At 49.9% G+C, this 26,914-nt stretch overlaps 3 protein-coding genes and 1 long non-coding RNA gene across 4 annotated transcripts; 3 read left to right on the top strand and 1 right to left on the bottom strand.

The window, feature by feature from the left end:
* The first annotated feature begins 469 nt into the window (after window positions 1-469).
* On the top strand, window positions 470-1,834 carry LOC120711610. The gene is made up of 2 exons (XM_039997201.1): window positions 470-581; window positions 684-1,834. Exon 2 carries the CDS (start codon window positions 692-694, stop codon window positions 1,613-1,615), a length of 924 nt encoding a protein of 307 aa, XP_039853135.1. The 5' UTR covers window positions 470-581; window positions 684-691; the 3' UTR covers window positions 1,616-1,834.
* A 5,382-nt stretch (window positions 1,835-7,216) lies between these two features.
* Window positions 7,217-8,276, bottom strand: LOC120711606. The gene is made up of 2 exons (XR_005690334.1): window positions 7,979-8,276; window positions 7,217-7,883 (listed from the first exon to the last, which is right to left on the bottom strand). It is a non-coding gene; the product is annotated as an uncharacterized LOC120711606 (long non-coding RNA).
* A 4,662-nt stretch (window positions 8,277-12,938) lies between these two features.
* Window positions 12,939-13,399, top strand: LOC120713892. Its single transcript, XM_039999856.1, has one exon. It carries the CDS (start codon window positions 12,939-12,941, stop codon window positions 13,323-13,325), a length of 387 nt encoding a protein of 128 aa, XP_039855790.1. The 3' UTR covers window positions 13,326-13,399.
* Window positions 13,400-23,197: 9,798 nt separating this feature from the next.
* LOC120711605 (putative F-box/FBD/LRR-repeat protein At5g56810) lies at window positions 23,198-26,535 on the top strand. Its single transcript, XM_039997195.1, has 5 exons — window positions 23,198-23,289; window positions 23,426-24,480; window positions 24,583-24,714; window positions 24,849-25,262; window positions 26,353-26,535. Exons 2-4 carry the CDS (start codon window positions 23,575-23,577, stop codon window positions 25,224-25,226), a joined length of 1,416 nt encoding a protein of 471 aa, XP_039853129.1. The 5' UTR covers window positions 23,198-23,289; window positions 23,426-23,574; the 3' UTR covers window positions 25,227-25,262; window positions 26,353-26,535.
* The last annotated feature ends 379 nt before the right edge of the window (window positions 26,536-26,914 follow it).

The raw sequence follows: 26,914 nt of genomic DNA, 5'->3' as shown, positions 1-26,914 counted from the left end.
CGGATAAAATTTGATGAAAAATCCATGCATCTGTAAAAAGGGGGATCAGCATGAATAACCAAGTTTTGTTCTCTTGTGCTGTGGTGTGGTGGCGCCCTCACTTTTTTGACTCCTAACCTTCGCCACCTGTCCATCAACTTTGACCGGCAACCAGGCCGGCCTCAATTACATAGAAAATTACACCCCAAAAATCGTTTTATCCAAGAATACTGTGCTATGATAAAAACAGCTTACGTGCAGACCTGGCCGTTCTTTCTTTCGCTAGGATTGAATAAAGAGAGATAGAGAGCGACAGAAAGCGACCGTTATGAAGCTTCCTGCAAGCTTCTACGAAGCTTCCAGCAAGTTGTCACAGGGTAGGTTCACCGTTCATCAAAATGATGGACGGCCGTGATTCCTAGTGCCCATGTCACCATAGAGAATCGATGGCTATATAAGCAGCATCGGGATGCATCACATGATCACATCTCATCTCATCATCTCACATATCACCACCACCAAAATTTTCGAGGAAGGACGGAGATACTCATAGCACAATCCTACCTGCCTTAATTAGTGCCTTGCCGCTGAAAAACATTAAGGTTTATGCCACTAACTCACTGTAATTAATATCCTGCTGATTCAGTTAGACGATTGATGCCCCACTATTTTCTTGCGATCTCTTGCGGATCCGGCCGGTGTAGAATCGCAGATGGGCACCATCACGTGCGAGCTGGAATCGTCGTACGCCGCCACGGCCGGCGCCGGCGCCGGCAAGGCCAGGCTTGACGGCAAGTTGGGCGTCCCGCCGCGCGAGCAGCGCTGGTTCGCCTTCGCCGGCGACAGCAAGGGCAAGGGCAGGAGGCTTGGGGGCGGCGGTCGAGGCGGCGCTGCGGACGGATCATGGTACGGCGGCCGGTTCCTTCGCCGTCGAACCGGCGGCGGCATGCAGGTCTTCGTGAGGACCCTGGGCGGGAGGAGCCTGGCCCTGGACGTCAGCCCGTCGGACACCGTCGACGCGGTGAAGGCCTGGGTCCAGGCGAGGGAGCGCGTCGCGGCGGCGGACCAGCGCCTCGTCTTCGCCGGGAGGGAGCTCGGTGACGGCCGCCGCACCCTCGCCGAGTACGGTGTCGGGAAGGAGGCCAACCTGTTCCTCCACCGCCGCCTCCGCGGCGGCGCTGGAGGAGGCGCCGGCGCCGCCGGCTCGCGCCGGGCAACGACAGCAGCCGCCGGCGTCCTCGCCGCCGTGGTCGCGATCGGCGCGGCGCTCGCCTACTTCTCGGTCCCAGCTGCAGCTGCGGCGGCGGCGGCAGGCGCCAGCGGCATGACCCTGTCCCTCGCCGTCCTCCTCCTCGCGTGGGCGCTCGCCATGGCCGGAGTGAACCTGATCACGGCCGGCGTCTTCCTGGCCGGCAGAGCCGAGACTGTTCGGTGCGCCGTGCAGTCCGCCGTGGTCGGCAAGGCGTCCGCCTTTGTCCGCCGGAACCTCGCTGTCGTCGGAGTCGCGGCTGCCTCGTCGGCGGCGACAGGAGTCATCTTCGGCGGCGGTGACCGGACACTCTGTTTCGTTAGCTTTGCTCTGTTCCTGGTCGCCATGTCTCTCGTTACCATCGGCGTAGCGAACTGTGCTCGCTGACGAGCTTTGGACGCTGAGCTGCTCGTCGTCGATGCTGAATTGCTGATGGTCTCCAAAGCCTTTGGGTAAGAATAATCGAGGCAGGAAGAGCTTGCGTGATCTTTGTTTCTCTCCCAATAGGTCAACTGGCCTTGCAGTGTTTAATATTTTTTTTAAAAAAAAAGAGTATTTATACATGGTTTGCGTCTCGGCTCGTCTGGGACATATGAGTTGAGGGGATGTTTGGTTGCAAAGATTTATAATTTGGCTAGACTATGTTTAAAGGAGATTGCTAGATTTAGTTTCATAATAAAAATTTATAAAAATCTATGGTAAAAAAGTACAGCATATAAGGTGGGGCAACCATAGCGGCAATCTTGAGTCACTAACACAGGACCGTAATAGTAAGAAAAGCTTTACAAACGTACCATGAAAACGGAACAAACACGATCTTTTACGATTTGGATGGCATGGCTTGAGGTGAGGAGGCAGCGAAAAAGCTATTGGTCGCGTTACGACTCGGAACAAATGGTCAAGGGCTGCCTTTATCTCCTTAACCAAACAAAACCCCACTATGTCTTTACGAGCATGATTGCGACAACCATTCCATTTATTTAGCTGATGTGATTAGCTATTTTTTTAACTTCCCTTAGTTCTAGAAACACTGTTTTTACAGAGTTGTGGCGATGGCTGCTAGAAATGAGTTTTTTTTTTTTCGTTTGGCCAATGTTCCTTTTTCCAGAGGACAGAATGGATGACTTGTACGATCGGGCGTATGTGAAGAAGTAAACGGAGAACAAGTGAAACATAGCGCGAAAAGCTGATAATACAAATACACAATCGAGACCAGCTTCCATTCTGTTTGCTCACCGGCAGGTTCGGAGGCGACAAATCCTAGCAACCCTGACACCACGCGGCCAGCGGCGGTCCGGCCGGCGAGAACTGCGCGCACGGTCTCAATCTCGCCGACGATGCAGACCTGCAGAGTTTTTCTTCAAAAAATGCAGACCTGCGAGTTGAGGCTGCGCCGGTGGGGATTCCGGGCCATCACATGATTGCGGGGGTTTTGTGGGGGTGCCAGGAAAGGTCCCAGCAAATCGAGCCGGTCCACTCAACGTCTCAAGAGTTGTACATGTGGTGATCCTTAAAAGCACCTCCAACTTTCTTTAATTCAAAATATGTACTATTTTTATAAAATAAAATTTCATTTTAAAAAATCAGTATAATATTTTGCACTAAAAAAAATTGGAGGTGCATCTAAAGGTTCTCCATTTGCACCCCCTACATGCACCCAAGCTCCTCGGAATACCGAGCAACCATTAACCATACATCGTATCAAGTCTCAGAACCCCACCAGGCCATCACCAGGGCAGATGTAGGATTTGTGGCAAGGGTATTCAAATTTTTTAGAACGTGATTTTTTTATAGCCTAAATACATGTTGATAGGATGTGATTGAGGGCTGATATTATTAAATTGGTCGTAATTTAAAATTGCAGTGATAACTTTGACGAACTATGGATGAATTTATGAGTCCTCAGCTCACCTTACGCTGGCCGCTGGCGGAGCGCCAGAGCCGCGCCTCAGTTCTTGGCGTGCACCGATAACAGATGGTTCGTCATCGTTGATGTACGGGTGGGTATTTGTGGTCTTGGCATCACCACCTCCCTTTTTTTCCCCCTTTCTCCCCGGTTTGCATTCGGACCACTTGTCTATTTCCAATCCAAAAATCTTGCTACTGGTGCCCAGAGACTAAACTTATATTATCCCAGTAATAGGTGACGGGAGCAATCAATCCTACCAAATGTCGTGCATGTGCAGTCTTGGAGATGTGGTTCTATGACCTGTGGGCCCTCACTGAATCTGCAACAGCAAGTGGCCGACGCAAAACCGGGGACCACTTCGCCCTCCGACCGTCTATTTAATCCCGCCGGACCACCGCGGAACCCCCAAGCGACCAAGCCTTGAGCAAAGATCAACCAACAAGAAGCCTCCACTCCACAGGTGACAGGTCCCAGAGAAGCCTCAGCAGCACCCGAGCTGGCCGGCGACGAGGGCGTTCGTGACCTTCCTGGCGGGCGACGCCGACTGCTCGACCCCAGCATTGGGACCGCCGACGCCGAGGCCCGGCTCGCGCCGCGTCGCCGCCACGCCGTCGGGACACGTCCGCCGACCGCCGCACCCTCGGCCTCGGCGGCGTCAACAACGACGGTTGCGGAACTGACATGGGACGACACATGGCCGCCGCCGGCGGCATCGGCGGCGGCACGCACCGGGTGACCGACCTTGGCTTCCCCGCCACCGTGGTCGCAGTCGCCGCGGCGCTCACCTGCATCCCGGGAGGAGCGGGAGGCTCCAGCGTCCTCGAGGCCACGCTCCTCCTCGTTCGTCCTCGCCGTCGCCGGGGTGAGCCTGATCGGCGCGGGCCTCTGCTCGACGGCCAGCGCGGCCGCGGCCCGGGCCCTGCTCGCCGCGGCGCAGTCCGCGCTCGCTGGAACTGCCGCCTTCGCTCGTCGGAACGTCACCGTCCTCGCAGTCTCCGCCGCGTCCTCGGCCGCCACGGGGATCCTCGCCAGCAGCGCTGCGCAGCCGGTGCTCTGCTTCGTCTGCTTTGCCCTGTTCCTCCTCAGCATTTCTCTCGCCACGGCCGGCCTGGCGAGCGGCACCGGCTGACGCCGCCGCTGTGTAGCCATTGACGCTTTCCGGCTGCCTTCGACCTCAACTGGTTATTTGAGGAATATAAATAAATCAGCCCGGGGAGAACCCCACGCGTGATGCGTCTCGCCATGATCGTTCTGCACTCCTGCCTCTTGGACTTCATAGTTGAGCTGCCCAAGCGTCATAGGATTACTGCTTCTGTGTAATTTGGTGGTCGGCTATGTCATTTCGGGGTTGCTTGGTTTGACAGTGTCGGAGCTGATTTCTTTGGGGGAAAAAAAGGTTTAGGGAGTCGGTTCAATTCTGGACCAAATTTCAAGGATTTATTTTCAAAAAATACCCTATCCAAATTAGCCATGAGTAGTGTACTTGTAATCGTTTGGCTGAATACTCTCGATTGTTTCCATGAGTAAAGTACTTGCATCAACTCAACAACCACCTAGTACTATCATGACCTTTGGTCTTTGGAGTACTGCAGGGACTAACCCGCTGACGTGTGGGCCTGAGTGCAGTGGGGCCCACACGCCAGTGAGGAACTACTTTCGACCTTTTTCTGTTTCTGCTACGTGCAGGCAGAAGACGCCGTACCCGTGCTTCACACAAATCAGAAGTCACGGTTACCAACACATGTACAAAACCCGCCATTTCTTGACGTGATTGCGACATCCATTCTATCTTCACGTTGTCGCCAGGTCTTTTTCTTCTTCTAGAAAGCTGTTACAGAGTTGTGTCAATGGCAGCTAGAAATGGGATTTTTTTTTTGCAATGTTTTTTTCTTCATAAACTAGTGGAGACGCACGCACGTGCCACAATCACGTGTTTAAAGAACAATTAGATTTAAATAATTGAATTGCATCAAATAACTACTAAAAATTAAATTTAGCTATTAATATCATAGCAATCCAATCTAATATGAACTAATCCAAGGACTCGTAACTCGGAAAGGCTCTTGCTGTTTATCATACTCATACAAGTTTTTCATTGCAGAGTGCATCCTTTTGAATCCAAACACGATACATCATAAAAGTTCTTTACAAATGTGGGAGGGCGCGGCGGCGCTGTGGGGCAGAGGAAGCCCTAGTTAGGGAGCGGCGGGGGCTGGGGGGGGAGACGAACTGCAGTGCGCTCAAGACGGAGGGAGAAGGAACGGAGGCAGGCCCGCCTAGACGGAACGGAAGCAGGGGCGATGTGCAAAACAGCCAGCCTCTTCTTCCATCAGCTTTTCAAGTGGATACATCTATTCGACCTCAATTGTTACTGGCAAGCTTTGAAAACCTGAATGACTACAAGGAAGGGTGATGTGCCCACACAATAGTGTAATGTAGCGATCAGATGAGCGAGCGAGAGATAATGCTATATCAATGTCTCTGCAGCCCCTGAACCTGTCAAAAACAGTGAGGATCACTTTATAAGAATAAGATCCTGAATGCCTGATAATATAGGGAATATATAACTATAATACTTACAGCATATATTAGTTTATCACAATGCACTAATCCCAATGAATCAATAACTTGTATCTCGCTTTTCTTGGCATTTATGACTGCTATGTACCAGTGACTTTGTTCAATGCATATAGGGATAAATACCTAGTGCAAACAGATACGTTGTAAGGTTCAATGTCTTTTTCCTGGTTGCGCTAACTGAACTATTAAGTATAGGCTCAAACCATGTTATTAGCACGATAAAACGTTGAAGAGCAGATTTCGTCTTGTAAACGTTTAAACGAACATTTAAACGTCGTGACAAATAATATAGGAAAATATCAATATAAATAATTAATTCACACAATATACTAAGTTTAATACCAAACAACAAGTTAAATATCAAACAACCAATGTAGGTTCACATAATAATAGTTCCAAAATAACATGTTCACAACCAAAGCAATCAAGCAAACAACAAAATAAAATAGTAGAATGACAAGTCCACAAGCACAAGTGCATAAGCAAGCAAATCAAATCCACAACCACAAGCACAATAATAAGCACACAAGCATTATTCAATCTCCCATCTATGATGTCTCAAAAACCATCATCTAATTCATCAAGACCGATATCATCATTCCTTTCCTCTTCACCATTGCCACCATTGTTTGTTGCTTCATCGTCATCCATATCAAGGTCATCAAGCACAAAATCATCATCATTCTCATTTTCTTCACCCACATCAGCGTCATCTTGAACAATTCTTGACACATGACTACCATGAGCTCGCCTAGGAAAATTACGCCCTTGAAGTTGTGTAGATGCACCAGCGGCTTGATCAACATGGTCCCATGTAAAAAGAGGATCACCCCCAATAGGTGCTGAATAAGCAAATGGATCAACCCACTCATTGTCCCAATCAAAATCTTCAAGAACTAAAGGATCAAAGTTCTTTCCTTCTTCACGCATTTTTTGGAACCTAGCGGCCATCTTTCTATTGTATGAAACATACACCAAATTATTCAATCTCTCATGCTCTAGCCTGTTCCTTTTCTTGGTATGCATCTAGAAGTTACAACCAAAGTAGCAATACTCAATAAATAAGGAGGTAACAACTAAAATTGAGTAGTGTTATGTAATGTAAGGATATAAACTAACTTACAAATTCAAATGTGCTCCAATTTCGCTCACAACCGGATGCTCCACTTGAGTAGTGTCATTCTGAGAACTCTCTGCAGATGCATTAGCTCGTCCAACATCGCCACTACTTGCCATCTGGTCAGCACACAACATCAGCATTCTCATTAATTAAGAACTATGCAAGAGTCAAATTGTAGTTAGTTTATATTAGATTTATTAGATTCGTCTCGCGATTTACAAACTAACTATTTAGTTAGTTTTCTCGTTGTCTAGATTTGTAGTTAGTTTTTTTTCGTCTAGATTTAATGTTCTATGTTACCGACATATTCAATATTACGGGTGTAAATTTTTTGAAGGGAACTAAACAAAACTCTCTTTTTCTGCCATCCATTCGAAGCTGTAAAACGCCACAAAGGACTTTATTTATAGACAGCGTCACGAAAAACACACAAGCACTGACTGACATAGGTCAACAACAGAGTCTAGCAGCAGCATCCGTAGCGCCCATGCTTCTCAGGACTCGGGAGGAACCAAGGAAGCAGAGTTGAGCATCGATCGACCTGATCGATCGTCTGCTCAACAAAAGCTTCGAGCAGCTTCACTCCTTGGCCACCTGCTCGATGACCAGCGGCTCCTCCCTCTCCCTCCTCCCCTTCCCATGCTCCTCCCTCCCCTTCTCCCTCTTTCCCGTGTCCGGGAACGACGGCAGTATCAGGGCCTCCTCCTGCGCCCGCACCACCTTCCTGAAGTCCTTCTCGCGGGCGCCGAACCCGGCGGCGACCTCCGGCCCCAGCATCGTGCGTAGCAGCGAGGAGGCGCCCACCAGGAACTGCGGCCGGTTTCGCCGCGCCGAGGTCGTGAACCCGAAGAACTCGAACGGCCCGCCCCGCGCCGCCACCTGGATCCGGCGCCGCAGACGAATCTATGCTCGTCCAACATCTGCTGGATCCGGCGCTCTCGCAGGGCCTCGATGTCGTCCGCGTCGAGGCGGTCGAGCGTGGCGATCTCCTCGTCGAGCTTGTCCTCCACAACCTTCGCGGCTGACAGCACCTGCTTCTCCAGGATCTGCAGCCACCCAGCCCGGGCGCCGCCGCCGCGTCAGAGAAAGCGAGCAGAGAGCGAAAGGAGGGTAAGTTGAGGAGGAGCCGATGTATGGTTACCTGGCTGACGACTTCGTCCATGGCGGCGCTGTAGGAGGGATGGGCGCCGGCGACTGGCCGAGATCGGATTGGAAAGCGAATGTCGGAGATCGGCCAGGGACGGCGAAGCGGCGCGGCGGCCGGGGACGGAGCAGCGCGCGCCGACCGGGGACGGAGCAGCGGTGCGGTGGCGCGGACGGAAGCCGGGGATGGGGAGAGGCAGCGCGCCGGGACGGAGCGGAGGCGCGGACGGGGGCTAGAGACGGGGAGCGGCGCCGATGTACCGGAGGGTTGCGATTTTTAAGGAAACGATGGGAGGGGGAGGCGCTGCGCGGGGGGCGGGTACAACCGGACAAATCTATTTATCGCGCGCGATAAACGGAGGCCATATGGCTCGCCGGCCGCCCTCCCCTGTTCATCTTCCACCTGGGGGGAGGCGGCGGAGGCGCTGCAGCCCGCGAGCAAGGAGGGGAGGGGGCGGGAATGGGTGGTTGATGGGCGGAGCGGCTGTCGGCGAGGTCGCCGGCGGCCGGGTGGTGGAGAGTGGCGGCGGCCTTATGAATCCGGGTTGTTGGGGGTGGGGCGGCTCTAAAGCCGCCGGCCATAGAGGAGGGCTTCGGGGGCGGTGGCGGCCAGGCGGGGGCGACGGTTCGCTGGCAGTGGGCACGGCGGCACGGGAGCGCCGCCGGCGAGGCGAGGCTGGATGGCCGGTGGGCGGTGCCGGCGGTGGGGGCAAGGAGAAGTCGGCGGCGCACGGCGGCAAGCTCGGTTAGGGAGGGCGGGGGCGGAGGCGAGGGAGGCGGGGGAGGCGGGCGGGGCGGCACAGCTGCGATGGGATCTCATCCCATCGCAGTTGCGATGAATAGACCCCCTACAACCCGGTGGGTATAAGGCGCCGTGGTGAGAAAAAACAGAGGATTGATGCAGAAATATTTTCTTTGATGGTATTTTTGTCTTCCATCAAGTTTGGTCAAGCACACAATTCTTCCATGTGGACCTTAAAGAGTTGTTTTGTGAGAGGAGTGGCTAGGTTAATATTGGTGAGAAATATTATCAATTCTTTCATCTTTTATAGCATAGATAAAAGGAATTTTTAGTAGCAATATCCCGGATGTTTACAGAAGACGATATGGTTGTATTTTACTGGATCGTGTATCGACAAGTAATCGGATGACAAGTGGAACACCGATGAGGCCGTGCGCCCGGGGCGCACCCCATTTTTTTCCACCGATGAACACTGCTCGCCGTAGGCTTTGAGACGACAAAACAAATCCAAGCAACCCTGACGCCGGAACACTGATGAACAACACCAAAAGAAAAAACAAAGCAGCGACTCCACATGACATGACAAGGACCATCCTCTAGACAAAACATGCCGGATTTATTCTCCATCAAATCTAAGAGCAGCTCCAAATCAAATTACTGTACCCCCATCGATATCTGGCTGCTTCGGGGTTTCGGTTTCTCTGGGCACGGCTAGGCACAGAGCACGTGCAGGGTAACCAGGCACAGGCCGCCCAAGAGCAGCAGGAAGAGGGCAAAGGCAACCGCCGGGGAGCCCGGGCCGCCGGCGAGCCCGGTGACGGCCGCGGAGGCAGCGCCGATCCCAACGAGCGGGAGCAGGCGCCGCAGGCGTCCGCCCAGCGTGCCAGGGTTCTCGTTCACCACGCCGACGCCGACGCCGACGCCGTCGCCGTCGCGGAGGCAGAGCAGGCCGGCGACAGGCGCCTCCCCTCGCCGGCCGTCGAACGTGCCGGTGCCGGTGCGGACCTCGCCTCCCAGCAGCTGGCCCGCGCCGGCAGCCACGGTGACGTGGGTGGACGTGAGCGCCGCCGCCGCCGGCGTCCCCGCCTCGCCTCCGTGATCCATGCTCGCTCCCCGTCTGCCGTTCGGACAATGCGGCCGGCCACCGGAGCGAGCGGAGTGGCTCCCGACCGGCTTCGAATCGGTTGCTCGTCGGAGCTAGCTCTGCTTGGGGAACGAGTGGATTGCCCCGCCGCGCCCCTATATAGCGACGAGCGAGCGACCGAGGGAAGGAAGCAGGTGATGGCGACTTGCATTGCGTGCAGGATCGGAGGAAGGCGACGGGCCGGCGCCGAGCCCGACCCGACGACCCGGATGGTGCCATCGCGGGCAGGCGCTGCCGCCGAGCCTGCCTTGTTGACCTGCATGCACCCCGGCCGGGCCGGTCCTGAGGAGCCCGACCCGTGTCCCGGCGAGCGAATTTTCTAGGCGTTTCATCAGGTCATCCTTGTCGCTGTCGCTCTCGAGTCTGGCCTCAGAAGCAAGCAATCGACCAATACTAGGTGCCCATGGGATCTTTTGTGAAGTAGTACAGTAGTACGAGATTAGTAACTATAGCTGCGTTGTTAGAGGAGTCCCTATTGGGCCTTAGCCCATTAGAATTAATTAGTCACTTGTTTAGGGGTTAAGTAAACCTCTCTACATAAGGAGATGAGATGTATCAATCTAATCAAGCAAGAGATTAGAAAGAAATCCCTTCCCTCTTGCCGGCCGTGGGCGAAGCCCCGCGGCCGGCGTTCCCAGCGCCCCCAACCCTAGCCGCCGCTCTCTTGTCCTCGCAGCTAGGTCTAGCTTGATTTCTTCGCGTGCATCACCCATGCCCGTGTGCGTCCCGTCCAGTAGATGGTGTAGTGCTAGCCTCGCCGTCGGTCGGGCCACCGTCGGCGGGAACGGCGCGCCGCGGCGCCGGCCTCACTGGTGGCGGCGCGCGGTGTCCAAAGATATGAATCGCGGACGGTCCGCCTAGGAGGGTCGGACAGTCCGCAGGTCAAGTTAGAAGTTGTCCAGAGACGATGTTGTCTCTGGTGTTTTCATAGAATTGAACTGCGAACGGTCCGCTATTAGAGAGCGGATAGTCCACAGTAGAGTTCGAAATTTGTCCAGAGACGAAGTTGTCTCTGGTGGGGTTCGCAGGGTTGAACTACGGACAGTCCGCTATTGGAGAGCGGACAGTCCGCTATTGGAGAGCGGACAGTCTGCCGTAGTGTCTAGAATTTTGTCCAGAGATGTTATCGTCTCTGGTGGAATTGACAGAGTGAACTGCGGACGGTCCGCCAAGGAGGGCCGGACATTCCGCCGTAAAAGTTAAAAATTTGTCCAGAGGCGTCGTTGCCTTTGGTGGTTTTGCGGAGTTAAACTGCGGACAGTCCGCTATTTTGGACCGGACAATCCGCCTTATAATTTTGAAGTTTGTCCGGAGACATAGTTGGTTCTGGTGGGTCTGCCGAGTCGAACCGCGGACGGTCCGCCACTTGGGAGCGGACAGTCCGCAGTACGTTTCATTTCGAAGTATAATAATTATATAGTTGGATTGCACTCAGTTATTTCATATGCATTCGTGTAGCATCCGCAGTTGAGGACGTTGTGTATGAGGTGATTGCGGCACCACAGAAGCAGTGGAGCAAGCCCAGGAGGAGAGGCGTGAGAACCCGGCCCAAGGCCCGTCTGACCCCAGCTCTGAACAGCAGCCCGAAGGCAAACACCAGTGCATGTCCTATTATTTCAAATTTATGACACCTATTACTTGTGCATTAGGATTAGGAATTATTTGGAACCTTAGTTGCATGATCCCTAGGTTCCCTGGAGTTATACTAGCATGTATAGGACGATAAAAATGTTATGGTTAATAAGATATCAGTAGAAGTCGAGTGATTTCTGGTCACTCGCGAGATATAGGATATCTCGTTATTTGAGTATATGGAATATTGGAATAGGTTGGAGAAGGAAAAAGAAATTGGAGACCGGGCGGGGAAAGGCTAGCCCCGTCTGTGTCGGTTAAGGACCGTTCGTTGTCTGGCTCTGTGATAGAGTTTGAATTGTACTAACTGCATGTTGGGAGTAAGAGGTAGTCGAAATCGGTAAGCCGAGTACTGCCTTGCTTCGAAAGTACAGAACTTCATCACCACCTCTTAGGGCGAGTCGAGTAGTCGCGGAGAAACGGGATGCATGTATTTACTTTTGGTGGTCTCTCGTTGAGCTCGGCTGACTATATGTAGGTGGGGCGGTTCTGTAGTTCGAAGCGGGGAGGGGAATGGTTGGTGCGTGTGGTCCGATGGGGCCTATGCGTGCCGTGTTGGTTAGGTCTTCCTTACAAGGTTAAATCGGAACGATTCGCCGTCAGTCGCTCTCGTATATGAGCACCTTGATCGCAGCACTGCATCGTAGTCATGCTATATAGAATTTAAGTGATGATTGAAAATGATTATCATGAACTATTACTCCATGTTTATACAATTGCTTAGCAGGTGCAAATACTAGTTGATGATTTTAGTATATAGAATTTGGAGCTAAAAATGGGAAAAATAAGGACTCATTTTAGAAGCTTTTTCTACAAAATAACCACCAGCCAGAAAGCCTTGCATGTCTAGATACGTGGGCTAAGTTATACCCACTGGTCGGGTAAGTCTTGCTGAGTATTAGTTGCTCAGGGCTTTTGTTGAAACATTATTTCAGGACACTCAGACGTAGACTTCTGTCCCTGGTGCGTTAAGTTCATCCGCCAGGACGCAGAGTGATGGGAGGTTGTGGAGCTAGACGATTAGTTAGGGATCTCCCTAGGGTACACTTTTGGTAGTTGTAGGTCTTTCCTCTATTCGAACCTTAATTTCAGTATTGTAAAATTTATAAACTATGCATGTATTCAAATTTGGTTTGTAAAATTTAAGGTAGAGTCTTACGTATATTGCTGTATTTTTCAAATATATGTCATGCTTGTAGCATCTGCGCTCACCTTCGCGTAAGGGTATCGGTGTTGTTTCGATCGGGACGTGGGCTGAGAAAGGACTGTCAAATTAAATCATTAAGCTAATGCGTCCGATGTGTTCAAATAACGGCCATTACATTTAAGAGTTTTAATTTGGCGGTTCCGTCACAAAAGTGCCATATCGCTGCAACACTATTTTCCCACTGAATTGTCTGTTCCTTTTGTTCTACTCCAGCTGAACAGGGGACTGCGGCGATGACCACTCCGCGGAGCATGGCGAGGGCCGCCGGACTCGCCATCATGCTGATTTCCTCCAGCGTCGGAATAAACTTCGGCGCCGGCGGCGGCTTCGGCTTAATCCTCAGCTTCACGGGCGTTCTCGCCGGCGCCAACCTCATTGCCATCGGCGTACGGATGGCCGGCGGCCTAGGACCAGCGGCACCCGTCGTCCAAGCGGTCTTCGCTGGTGCACGTGCGCTCGCTGGCTTCCTGCGCCGCCATCTCACCGTCGCGGGGTTCTTCATAGCTTCTTGCGCAGTCGCCGTGGTCTCCGGCGATGCGGGCCCGGTGCTCTGCTTCGGCATGTCTGCTCTGCTCCTGCTCGGGCTCTCCCTGATCAGTGTCGGAATTCTCGGCCAATAGCTAGTTCAGTTCTTGGATGGATGCACTGATGCTCGATGATACCTCCTGAATTGCTAGTCTGAGCGGCAATGATCCTTTTCTGCCGCCCGACGCTGCCGCCAGTGTCGTCACCGTGCCTAGTTCCTCAACTTTGCTGGGTAAAGATCACCACTGTGCTGTCAGCCGTGCCTGTGTTAAGAAGCAAAGTACTAGTACTAGTACTAGTATCGCTTGCTGTATCTCTGCACCGTGTGCTAGCTTGTTTGAGAATGTCTGCCATGTCATGTTGGTTCCGGTCAATGTATATTTGAGATTCTGAATAAACTGAAGTTGTGCTACTGTAGTTTTCAGTCTGCTCCTTTCCTCTGGCTGGCTGGCCATGTAATTAAGACAATACTCTGAATCGTTGGGAGAACGGTGGTAGTACTGTCGACAGAACGGCGAGTTCTTGTACGAACGAACCAGTACAGACAGAGACATGTACCCAAAGCCACACAGGAAAACTGACAGCTTCGGCGCCACCGTGGAGTGCGAATTCCATCCATCCAGTTAGTTGAAGCCGACGTGGTCAGCCATCGCGCCCGATCGAGCTGTCGTACTGGCGCGCCAAGCTAGGCAAAGCCAACAACTCCCTCGGCGTGCCTGGCGGGCCATGTCGCAGGCCGCCGCGGGGGCACGCCGCCGACGAGGTCGCCGTGCTAGCTGCTCGATCGCGCGCCATGGCGGCGGTGTTGATGCGCGAGCAAGCGTCGCCTCCTGCTGCGCCAGCGATGCCGAGCCCATCATGCACTCTCCGGCAACGCCAGCACGGGGCGGTTCGGCCTGCATGGGGAGGGGTTGCCTGCTGCATTTTTGTAGAGCCCGATCGAAGCGGACGACGAAATCGTCGTGTCATGTGCAGGGTTTAACTTACCGACCGGTCCGGCCAAATCGATGGAGTCCGGTTCCGGTATACCGGTCCGGTTTGAACGGAAACCGATCGGAACCGGTCAAATTTAAATTTGAATTCAAAAGCCGCCGTGCAATCGGTTCGGACTGGTTTACCGTTCGGTTTGACTGGTAACCGGTCGGTTTGACTGGTAACCGGTCAAATTCAAAATTTTTTGGTTTAAATTCAAATGCCCGCAAAGTATACTAAATAAATATTTGTATAACATATTTTAGTCTAAATGAACCCTCCAACCCTCTTTTGTACTACTTTTACATTGTATTTGTATATTTTTATATGCACATTTTTTTGTTTAACTTCAAATCCCCGCAAACTATACTAAATGAATGTTTTTTTGAGAAAATTTGACACCATTAGATTCGTCGCAACTTGAAGTATTTTTAGGAATTTTTTTAGAAATTTTTGATTTTTTTAATTCAAATTCGAATTTTAAATTTGGTCCGGTTTGGTACCGGCCCAAATCGGAACCGGGGCGGACCGGTTTGACCGATAACCGGTCAAACCGGACCGGTTCCCACCAATTTGATGAACCCTGGTCATGTGAGGCTGAGCGGGCTCGTGCCCGGGCCGACTTGGCACGCGTCCTCCTTGCGCCTCTGCATTCGCGCCACTGCACCTCTGTATCCTTTTGGACGGAATAGATACTAACAGTGTCTAATGGAGTTGAACAAAGACACGTTTGCCCTTCTGTTTGGGAGGAGCTTGACTGAGAGGGAGAACAGGACGACTCGCTCCTTCGCGCGGACGTGAGAGGACAGTGATGATTTTTTTTTTATTTTAGAGCTGATGAAAAATGAAAAAACAATCAAAATAAATAAAAAATAGTGCATAACAGGGGGAGTCCGTGAGGGTGACCTCCTTTTATTATGCCATGCCAGTTAAGAAAAAAATATTTGAGTTTACAATTAAAAAAACAGAATATGGCCTAAGCTTGATTCCAGCAAACGGTCAGCTTGCATAATGTTTTTGGGCTCTTGTTCATTTGTCTTGATCTTGCAGCACGCAGGAGCGTCACGGATGTGGTGCCGTCGCCGCCGCCGCCGCTGGCGGAATGAAACCTGCTGTGCCGGTTCAAAGACGACGCCAAGCCGCAGAGCAAGAGTGCCCGGCCGACGGCCGGCACCATCGTTGGCGCTTACCGCTTAACCTCCGCGTGGGGTCCGAACTCCGAAGAGGAGGTGAGCGCCACCATCCATGGCGACGACCATCCGTCCGCCCATCCCTCGCTGGGTCGTGGTAGCTCAGGACAAGCTCGCGTGCCGCAGCAGCCGGTGCCGCCGCCGCCGGCGTGCAACGTGGCGGCACCAGCATCGCCGTCGCCGCCGTTACTGCCGCTGTCAGCTCCTCGGCCAGTAGCAGCTACTTGTCCATCGCGTGCCCCCGCTGCGCCGTCGCACGGGCAGGGGCCGTCGAGGCCACGCCTCGCTGAGGGGCCATCTCGACGGCCGGAGACCGACGCGCGCGCCCCGGCTGCCCCGCGCGCCCGGATCCGCGCGAGGTGAGAGACGGACGGAGGGAGAGCGCGTCGATCCCTCAGCTGGTGCTCACTGGGCGGCGGCGGTCGGGGACCGGAGGCGGAGGTGCTCGACGGGTGTAGGGGGAGAGCGCCGCACGGGTTGGCCGGGCTGGGAGGCCGAACGGATGTGCTTCGATTGGAGACGGAGAGGAACAGGGATAAAATGGATATTTTCCTCCATGGATCCCACCTATCAGGGCTGCTTTACCGTTAGATACTAATATCAGATAGACGGAAGAGTATAGAGATAAAAAAATTAATGCGAGGATATACAAGTGCGACTAAATTTTTTAGAAATATGTATATAATGACTAATTTTTATAAAGGTATACGGATAAAAAAAACTCGCTCTCCTCCTGCTCGAGCTCGCCCTGATCACCATAGGAGTTGTTGGCGAACAGCTGGCTCGATATTAATTTCTTGGCGCACCACGCCACCTGCGCTGCCACTGCACTGCCCTTGTTTTCTCTCTCCATTTAAACCCCAAATAGCTAGCACATGTTGCATAGGGAATAACTTATCGCTGATAAAAAATCGAGAAACCCGATAATCCCGTTTATCAGTAGGTTCTGGTAAAAATCTTTTTATCACCGAGATTATATTTTTCCAGTTGAATTCGCATGCAGTTTGCTGGTTGATCCGTATGAAAGTGTTATATGGTCCCATATATATTATTATCAGTTGTAGTTTTCTATATCAAATAGTTTGGAGGTAATTGTGCAACCTTTAAAAGAAATTGAGTCAATTTTTTCTTAAATTTTGACCGAAAAGCAATCCGATAAAACAAAAAATTTCTGATAAAACCGATAAACCTGATTATCGGCGACCTCCGGTAAAATATTTCTATCGGTAGTGTAAACCACTACTCACCAACCAGTCAGCATGCAGTGGCGCCTTGTAGGTTATTTTTTAATAAAAAGCAAGAACACTGTCATATCATATAAGAAGAAGAAGCAATCGTACATAACACACCGAAGCGAACACCACCATCACATATACAACGGACGCAAATAACTCACCCAACAAAACACTACACCACCACAAAACTGGGAGAAGGAGCGAAAGAAACCGCCGCGAACTGCGCCGTCATCGCCAATATTGTGCCACGCCAAAAACCGCAGCCCGCTGCAAGTCTGAGCGACACCTCGAACTCCTCCACCATGGGAGATCACCCTCAAGCCACACACGCGATCGTCGATCCCCCTGTCTCAATAGAGCATCAGCAGAACACCCCGTCGCAGCGCCGAAGAAAATTACTGATCCTGGCCCCTCTACATGGGGGCCTTGTCTCTCCCACCGCCTCGCACTCCTCTGCCAAGAACTCGGATATATGAAACCGCTATGAGAGCGACACCTCCGTCCAGCCGACACCGGGGTCACCACAGCACCAGGCGCGCCTCATCTGCTGCTGTGCGCGAGTAACACCACCATCCAACCATCGCCACTACCTAACCAAGACGGGCCTGTGCCTCCAAGGAGGGCACGATGCCAATGGCGCCGCCGTCGCACGTCCAGAGAAGGACATGGTTCTCACCCTCGAGAGCTCCATGCAGCAGGGAACATGGTGCCTCACAATGGTGCCCCTAGCAGGGAGAACGACACCACAAGGCTGCCGCCAACATCGCCACTGACAAAGGCGTCAGTGAAGGTTTACGCTCGACTCAGCACCATGCCCGCCACACGTTCTTGGCCAAGTCAGTAGCCCGCTCCTCAACCCCTCCGCATCGCCTCCACCGGAAGAAGCCTGGCACAGCCCGACGCACCACCATGGTGCCACCAGCATGCACCAGCCAGCCCCCAACTCCACCACCAAGGCGGCGCCAGGTCAGCATCACCGTCGAGAAACACCAACCACCACACCACAGATCACGTCGCCCGAGCGCCGGCCCGGCAGCAACCAGCCACGATCACGGCCGGCCACGGCCCGCAACCACCACCAGCAGCCCCCTGTGCCCATTCACACCGGCCGCCGCAACCGTCGTCGACATGCGCCGGCCGCCGCCGCCGCTTCCCAGCGCCGGCCGCTGCCCCCACACACATCCACGCGCCTCCCGTCGCGCGGCCACCAGATCCGGCCGGGGCAACACCAGATCTGTGGCCAGCCGCCGCCTCTAGCCACCAGAGGGAGAGGGAAGGCCTCGCCGCTGTCTTCAGCATAGGTCGCGCGAGCTTTCGGCGGCGGCGCGGTGGGAGGAAGGGGAGGCAGGACTCGGGGGCACTAGGGTTGAGGGAGCCGCCCCGTCGCCCGGGAGCGATGCGAGCGGACGCGACTCTTCAGGAAATTTCCTCCTTTCTCGCCTTGTAGGTTGTAGCAAGCAAGGAAGCGAAGCACCAAGCGACGCGAATTAAGGGTAAGTACAACAATGCAGACATCTGCTGTCTTTTTGTCACAAACAGACGTCTGAACAGACAGCTTGTACAATGGGCTGTCTGTTTGGCTGTCTGCAGGGTGATTAATTCATCATTTGGCACACAAACTGTGACGGCCCAGGTTTTTAAATATCCAATTTAGAGTAATTAGAACCAAATCATGCATCATTAAATAGGAAACCTTGAATTAATGCATGTGTATGCATGAATGTCTATATGTATGTGTGTCTATGTGTGTGTTTGAACACGGGGGAGGACACTTAAATAACTTTTGAACCGATGCATTTGTGCATATGAAATTGATTAGGCATCTCATTAACATCATGATAAACCAAAGTCTTGTTAAAGTTAAAGTGAGAAAATGAAATCTTACGCATGAAATGACAAGTCTTTTGATCATGGTTTTTAAAGATTTAAACTATCTTTCAAATTTCAAACCCATCTGCTTTGAAAATAATTTCTAAAATATAGCTCAAATGAATCTTTGCCCAAAACCAAAGTTATAGGTTTTCAAAAGATGAACAACTTTTGTGTTCAAAGTTTTTCGAGTTGCTACAAAAAATGGGAGAAAAATTTGAATTTCGAAGCGTATAGGATATTTTCAAATGCACTCAAGTTTCAAATTTTATCTTTCAAACGAAGCCTCAAATGAACTTTTGCCTAAAACGAAAGTTGTAGATCTCGAAATTTTGAACAACTTTGGTATTCAAGAGTTTTTCTTTTGAGGTCAAGAAAATGGAGAAAAATTGAGTTTACAAAATGAAGTTTTGGAACTTCGAGTTATTTACAGGAATGCCATCACCTCCATCCAGTTCACGCCGTCGCCACACCGTCTCGTCGCCGGCAGCACCACGCGTCGCCTCGTCGAACCCTCTCATCGCCGCTTAACCACCCAACGAAGCCAAGTTCGATTTCTCCTCCTCCCCTTCTCGCGCAGAGCCAGAGCCGAGCTCTCCCTTTGCCCAGGCACGCCGCCGCCGTCCTCCATGGCCGCTTTCCCTCGAGCAGCCGCGGAGCTATCCTTTCCACCCCCTCCCAGCTCCAACTGACCCCGGGAACGGGATCCCCGCCTTCCACTGAAGCTCACCGGCCCGTTCCCGCTCGCCCTCGCCCACCTGAGCACCTCCTGTGACCGCCATGAGCGCCGCCGCGGGCACCTTGCCGTGGAACCCCCTCTTCCGACCATCCTAGGCCCGAGATAACCCCACCGCAAGCTTCCTCTTGCCGTGGTGCAGCTCTCCGACCCCCTCCCCGCCGCCCACAACTGCCGGACCGTCGCCTCCGCCGGCACAGTCTGCCGCCGGCCGCCCCTCACCGCGGACAGGCCGCCTCGGGCCATCTTCTTGCGACCCGAGACCTCCTACAGGTGCTGCTCGACATCCTCCCCCTTTTCCCCAACTTCCCCCTCGCCGCCGGGGCCAAACCTTGCCGGAAAACGGCGCCATAGACCCTCCCCTGTTCTGTTCCCTCCGCCAAGGACCTCCCGTGAGAAGAAACAGGAACCCAGGGGCCTAGATGCAAAAGTTCGTTTCCTTTTTCTTTTGTTTTCAAAAACAGCAAACTTGTAAATTCCATATAAAATCGTATAAAAATCATAAAAATGAGAACTAAAATGTTTTGGAATCCTTAGATCAAAACCTACAACTTTTGTTACATTCACATGTTCATATTATGCTTCTATTTTAATCTAGGATAAAGATTAGATTAAATAGCACACAAATGTATCTCCTGTTGTAGTCATGAACTAAGGCTAGTTTTTGGACAGTATGCTACACCATAGATGAATAGATTACTGTAAAAATTTGAGAACATTTTGACAAATCTAGCTATAGGTTTCATTAGATTTTGGTTTATGCCTGTGTTAAATAAAATTAAATCCACAGGGTTCTATACTAGTTTTATTGAGCTCAAATTTTTATTACAGTCTTACCTTTGTTTCTAGATGCTATAGAAAAATTTTGGGAATTTTTAGTAATGTATCACTAGTCCTTTTGATTTATTCATGAATAAACTTTGTAAATCAAAAACCCTAGTTTCCTTCATTAGAAACATCTCATAGTTTTACTAGAGCTTGGTTCTAAGTAGATAAACATGCATGCCAATTTTGAGAATCAATAACTTCCTACTTTGTCCTGTAAAAATAGATCTTTATCCCAGTAAAAGTTGTTTAACTTATTGTTCATGTTTAATCTGCTTCATGAAAATAGCTGAAAATTTGATTGTAAGTTGGTACTTTAGTTTTGTTCCTTGCATCAAAATTTCAACCCCACGAGCTATGGGTAAGTATAGTTTTGGACAAAGCATGTTATCTTTAGTTTTGTTAGAAGAAATAACTTTTGTATGTTTTGGTATATAATGAAAACCCCACTTTGATTTTATGAACTAAGTTGTGTTAAATAACTACTCTATAAATGACTGCCCAGGAAATGTTAATTAAGAAGTTTCACATCCAACTTGCTTTATGTTGGACTACAACTTTATCGTGAAGGAAAAATAATAACACCTAAATCGCTGAACAACTCGGAACTGTGCATTCATACATATGCATTGCTGCATTTCATTTAGGTACGATAGATGAACCACGTGAAGGATGTGACGTTGAAGCCGAGCCAGAAGACGGTGAATGGTGGACACATCTAGAAGATGGATGGATGGATCCCGATGTGCACGACCGAAGGAAGATGCTCGCCGAGCACTTATCCTCTAACTAACACTGACCTAGTGTTAATCCCAGGCAAGCCCGGAGCATGTCCTATCTATTTTAAATTTATGCAACTTATTATTATTTCTATCTATTTGCGCATTTAAGTTTACAGGAGTTGATTGGAACCTTAGTTGCATGATCCTAGGTACCTATGGTTGAACACTAGTATGTATAGGTCGCTAGTTGGCTAGACTAATGGTTCGGTAGAAGTCGAGTGATTTTCTGTCACTCGCGAGAATTATAGAAGTTGAATGTTTACTACATGCTACAACTATAAAGCTCACGGGTGGGGTTGTGGTACTTGTGATACCCCGTCTGTTTAGTAAAAATGGATAAGGCCGCAGTGCGTGGTAGTGGTGGTTAAGCGTTTGAACGTACTAACCACATGCCGAGAAATATGGTAATCGGTAAGCTTAAGTACCTGATCGGCCCGGCGAGTGGACTTCTCCCTCACCCTCTTTGAACGTTGTTCTCATGCGGCCACATGCGGGTGCAAAAAGGCTCACGACCCGGCGTTGTACCGTGGCGTGGATTCTTGTAGTTGAGGTGGGTGACCCTGATCCACAACCCGGAAAGAAAGGGGAAAAGTCGTGTGGGTGACTTGGTTCCCATACGTGTGTGTTAGGTCTGCCTGGCCAGGTTAACAAATTCGATTCGAATCGTCCGCTTCTCACGGTTTGGGACTGCTTAACCCTTTTGCCACATAAAGTAAGAAATGAAAGATGATGATGATGATGAATATGTTTGGTTGGATGATGAAAGATAATTGTTTCCCACCATGTATGCTATTGGATAGATGCTCACCTAGAATGGTTAATTGAACTAGAATTTGGAAGCTAAAACATGAAATTAAGGATCTACTCTTTACTGCTTTTCGGCAAAACAAACCCCTCCAGCCAAAAGCCTTGCATGTTTAGATAAAGGGCTAAGTATACCCTTAGTCGGGTAAGCCTTGCTGAGTATTAATATACTCAGCCTTGTTTGTGGCTTTGTTTTTCAGGTGGTACATCTTAGGAAGTGGCTGACGTCATGTACGGGCTTCATCATGATGTCTTGTGTCGTCGCTAGACTATCGTTCGTTTTCCATCAAACTTAAACTCTGTTGTTACTTTTATAAATTCAAACTTGGTTTGTAATAATAATTTAGTTTTATACTCTGTACAGTAAAATTTGCGGAATGTTGTATTCTCTGAATTGCTTTGTCGATCCTGTTCAAGTGGTTTAATCGGGATTTTACCCGACAGCACTGCCGGATTACTCCGTTTTAAGTGCGTGTTAATCGTGATTGTCGATTTGATGATGGTTAGCGCACTTAAGCCGGATTAATTTAGGCGGGACTGCCACACAAACTCATGATGATCTAGTGTATAATTGATCTTTGTAGTCATTTTGTTGCATACATTAGAGAATACACAGTACATTCAAATAGTTCATATGAATTTTAAAATAATCATGCATATGACCGAGGACTCTTTGTATGATCAAAATAATCATATATTTCAGTCAATCGAGCAAGGCTAATAATCCTTGAACAGATACGGAGTAGGGACGAGGGAGATGAGGAGGCATCGGGCTGGCAAGGTACTTCATTCCGTGTGTAACTGGGCCAAAAAAACTAAATGGGCCATACAACTAGCCACCGGCCCAAAATGAGCCGTCTTCTTCCTCCGGCCGGCGGACAGACAGATCGAACGGCAGCTGCTCCATTGCCGGTGGCCTGGAACGCCATGGGAGGGGCATGGGGGGTTTCTGCTCCGCCGGTAGCTGGGGCGGCTGACGCACCCTGCGGTATGGGAAGCTCTGCCTCTGCGCGCAGCGGATCCGTGCCCCCGTCTTCTTCCCGCAGCGCGCCATACAACGGCGGCATTTTCCGTTGCCGCGCCACGTAGACGAACGAGACGCCGGCTCGGGAGTTACTGCAGGTCGCGGGGGGAGGGCTAAACGCAAAACTTCACTGCATGTCGACGGGGTCTCGACGACCCGTTGTACGTGCCCTAAATTGAGCGGAGCAGCGGCGCCTTGTTCCCATGCGCATGCAAAATAAATGAAGGGCAGACTAGTCTAGATTTTTGGAACAAAAAAACACGAAATGACTTCCATTCCTCGGGAAGTAGTATTATTCGCAAAAAAGGGGCTAAATAATCACCGTTTCTTCTATGTTTCTCTTCCTCTGTTTGTTTCTTTCATCTTCCTCTGTTTCTTCCTCGCGCAGCCACCCACGCCCCGACGCCTGACCTCGCCCCCGCCGCCAGCGCCTCCCTCCGGCTCCGGCGGCCTCCGCCGCCCTCCATCACGGCCCGACGCTAACCCATTTGAGCCATTTTCCCCCGCCGCCTCCACAGCCCACCGGGGGTCCGGCGCCGGCGCCGCTCCGCCGCCGTCTCTTCCGCCTCCACCGCCGGCCGGCGAGCCGCCCCCGGAGCTACCTCTACAATCGGGCACCAAGGTATGCCCCGAACCCCAAACCCCCCAACCCTAACCCTGAAGCATTCATCTTCATTCAATTTCTTGTGTAAATTTGGGTGATTGACGAGGAGTAAATCTGTTTTTTTTTTTTGACGTTTTCCCGTCTCCTGGGCCAGTGGGCCGATTCTCTTCGATCCGGAATCCGCCACCGACGCACGCACGATTATATTCTTCCCGACGCTGTCGCTTTCTCTCCCCCACATCGGCGGCGGCAGAGCGAGCGGAGAAGCCAGGGTCTCTGTTGCAGGCCGGAGGTTGTAAGCAGATGGGTGTGGTGACAGGGGCCAAGAAGCGGAGGCTGGATGAGGAATCCAGCAACCCAGAACTGGCACCTCGAGGAGGAGAAGACCTGATAAGCCGCCTCCCGAACGATATCCTCACCGGCATCATCGCCATCCTCCCTGGCAAGGATGCCGCCCGCACACAGATGCTCTCGCGGCGGTGGCGCCCTCTCTGGTGCTCTGCACCTCTCAATCTCGAGGCCAGGGTCAATGGCGGTACAATGGTAATGGATGTGATTACCATCTACAGCACTCTGCAAACCCACAAGGGCCCTGTCCGTCGATTCTCCCTCAATTGGAGCTATGCCTATTATGGTCACTTTCCCGTCGTTGATTCCATACTTGGATCCCACAGGCTCGACAACCTCCAGGAGTTTGAATTTGAACTGTTCTATAATAATAATTGCTCTCAAAATCATTCAGTTCCACGGTCTGTACTCCGTCTTTCTCATACTCTCCGAGTTCTCAGCATTCGGTCAGTGTGTGACAGACTTCAGTTTCCCATGGAGACTGCTTGCATGCCCAATTTCCCACACCTCAAGGAGCTCACCCTATCCACTGTCAACATCATGGATAGCACTATCCATTGTCTTCTTTCACAATGCCCTGTCTTGGAGAGCTTGGTGCTGGATGGGAACAGAGGCTGTCGTCGTCTCCGGATCTGCTCCTTGGGCCTTCGGAGCCTTGGTGTGTCAGATTCTCATTTCTCTATAAAGGGAAAGCTGGAGGAAGTAATTATCAAGAATGCCCCACTCCTAGAAAGGTTTACCCCACGATATATTCAGCATGAAGGATTTGTTATTCGGGTTATTCAGGCTCCGAAACTGAAAACATTGGGCTATCTAAGCGATACGATCTCCACACTTGAGCTTGGAACCATGGTTTTCCAGGTACGTAGCTGTATGCTCATATACTGCAGGCATTTCTATTTCTTGATATGCTATTTCTTCACCCTCCTCGCTCATACATTTTATTCACCATGTCTATTTCAGAAACTGGTGCCTGTTAGTCTGTCCAATGTGATGCGTGCTATGAAGATTTTAGCCCTTAACACCGCTCCTAATCTGGATGTTGTTATTGACTTCTTAAAATGCTTTCCGTGCGTGGAGAAACTATACATCGTGGTTAGTGTTTTTTTCTTTGTTGAATTCAGTAAGTAAGTAAACATTCATTTTGTTCTATTGTACCATGCAATCGGCCCTCTTCATGAATCTATGGTTATATCTTGTTTCTTTCAACTCACTTTTCTCCTTGTCAGGGAATCAATCAGGGAAACTTCAAGAATGTACGGCGATATATTTCACTTGAGTGCCTTGATCTACATCTCAAGATGGTGGAATTTATTAACTATCAAGGAGACTTGACAGATTTGAACTTCATCAAGTTCTTCGTATTAAATGCTCGAGTGCTAGAATGTATAAAGTTTGTCTCCCGTCGTGACAAATGTGATGCAAAATGGATTAAAAAACAACATCAGAGGCTACAACTTTATTCCAGAGCTTCACGGGGCGTTACCCTTGATTTTCAAGCTGATTATGGGGCATGTAGTTTGGTACACATGAAGCACATCTGTGATTTGACTAAAAATGATCCCTTTGATAGATCATTTTGTAGATGTCGTGATGAGGAAATATGAATTCCTTTGAAGCTGTTTATTAGTCTTATGCATTGGTAAGTATCAAGTGCATATTTAGTATACACACATGAAATTTCTTATTTTCATCATTTTTGTTGCAAGCCTGGGATACCTGTTTTGCCAGAAGTTGAAATACATTGATTTACTATAGTTTTTTTACTCTTTGTTTGGTATGAATGTGTGTCCCTCCTCACATATTGTGGAAAAAACTAGACTATGGTGGTCTTGTTACTGTGGTATTCATTCCACTCCAGCTACATCATTTTTGTTTTTAGTACCTCATTTAGGCATCAATGCAATCTCAATTTCATTTGAATTTAGTTTTCTGTTTTGAAGTTTTTTGCCACTAGTTTACTACTGTCAGAATATTATTTTATATGTTGAAGATGTTCACGCACTTTATTCAAGAGCCAGTTTGATATGCACTACATTTTTCACCTAAATGGATATGAACAAGCTATAAGTAACTATAAGAAAGATATGGATTTTAATGACAAAATGGATATTTAAGGCCTGTTTGGCACAGCTCTAGATCTCAGATGCATGGTACATTTTGAAGTTTGCATGTGAAATTATTGTGGTTTGAATTTTTAAAGTTCATTAAAATGGAAACAGAATAATTTATCCAAATATTATAAACGTAATTGCAAATCGAGATCCATGGATTTGTGGAGCTACAAATACCTAGCTTCAAAGAATCTTCGATCCAGAGCTATGCAGAAGAGGCCTACTTTAATTTTGTTTTTGTTTTGAAACATTAAAGCACTCCCTAGTCCAACGGCAGTAAGCACGGGAGGAGCTTCAGAATATTGGTTCTGTTATAGCCAGGCATCAACATTGTTATTATTATAGTTTTCTTGCCACATGGGGTTTTAGCGAAACTTTATTTTCAAGTCGTTAAGAAATAAATATGGCATTCTCCAAAAGTACTCCATGATAAGGATTAAGGAGGTCTATGGCATTCTTTACCACCAAATTAAGAAATTCCTCTCAACAGTGCTATTCGTGTATGTAGCTGTAGTAAGCAAATTGTGTTGTTTGGACACTCACAGTTCTACCATTTCACCCCTTATTTCCGTTCTATGTATGGTACTGAAGTAAAGCCTGATTGCAAAATTATTTGACTTGCATGGACATATTGATGTTGCTAGGCGGAAAGGACTACTGTGCTGCTATGTTGACAACCAAGTGCAATTTTGAATTCTGGTAGACCCAAAATATGTATCGTCTTTTGGATAGTTCACTACGGATTTAAGTTATGTCATTAATGCACTCTATTTATAAATTGTGTTTGTGTTTTTGTCTCAAATCCTGTGGCCATGATAGGACTCATGCTTTTAATTTTACGGGGAATAACTACGTAATGATCCGTAGTGGGAAAAATATATTTGCTTGTTTGCACAACTTTAGTTTATGAGTTTGAATATGGGTTAGTGCTTTAAACCCTATCGGTTCAACGTAAACTGTAACCTGCTTGGTACGGATCAGGCAGTAGTGACTCGTGATGAATGTTTACTGTTCTAACTTGCATCTTTTTTATTCTCCTACATTTCCTAACCTGCATTTTGGATCATGATTGCGTAGCATGTTAGGAGTTTCCCTAATTGCAAAGCCTATAAGGAGGCCAATTTATCTTGGTTCAGCCCAATTTATCTGCAAATTGTATCACATATCAATTCATGACCATG

Source organism: Panicum virgatum, chromosome 6K (assembly GCF_016808335.1).
Source record: "Panicum virgatum strain AP13 chromosome 6K, P.virgatum_v5, whole genome shotgun sequence".
Lineage (NCBI taxonomy): Eukaryota > Viridiplantae > Streptophyta > Magnoliopsida > Poales > Poaceae > Panicum > Panicum virgatum.
The sequence above is the reverse complement of the archived record's forward strand: the minus strand, read 5'-3'. Positions and strand labels throughout refer to the sequence as shown.

What these genes read in the sequence shown, in the direction of transcription:
- LOC120711610 (XM_039997201.1), top strand. Translation starts at nt 692, where the DNA reads ATGGGCACCATCACGTGCGAGCTGGAATCGTCGTACGCCGCCACGGCC.
- LOC120711605 (XM_039997195.1), top strand. Translation starts at nt 23,575, where the DNA reads ATGGGTGTGGTGACAGGGGCCAAGAAGCGGAGGCTGGATGAGGAATCC. An exon ending in TTGGAACCATGGTTTTCCAG is followed by an intron (nt 24,481 to 24,582) that starts GTACGTAGCTGT and finishes TGTCTATTTCAG; the next exon opens with AAACTGGTGCCTGTTAGTCT. An exon ending in TGGAGAAACTATACATCGTG is followed by an intron (nt 24,715 to 24,848) that starts GTTAGTGTTTTT and finishes TCTCCTTGTCAG; the next exon opens with GGAATCAATCAGGGAAACTT.
- LOC120713892 (XM_039999856.1), top strand. Translation starts at nt 12,939, where the DNA reads ATGACCACTCCGCGGAGCATGGCGAGGGCCGCCGGACTCGCCATCATG.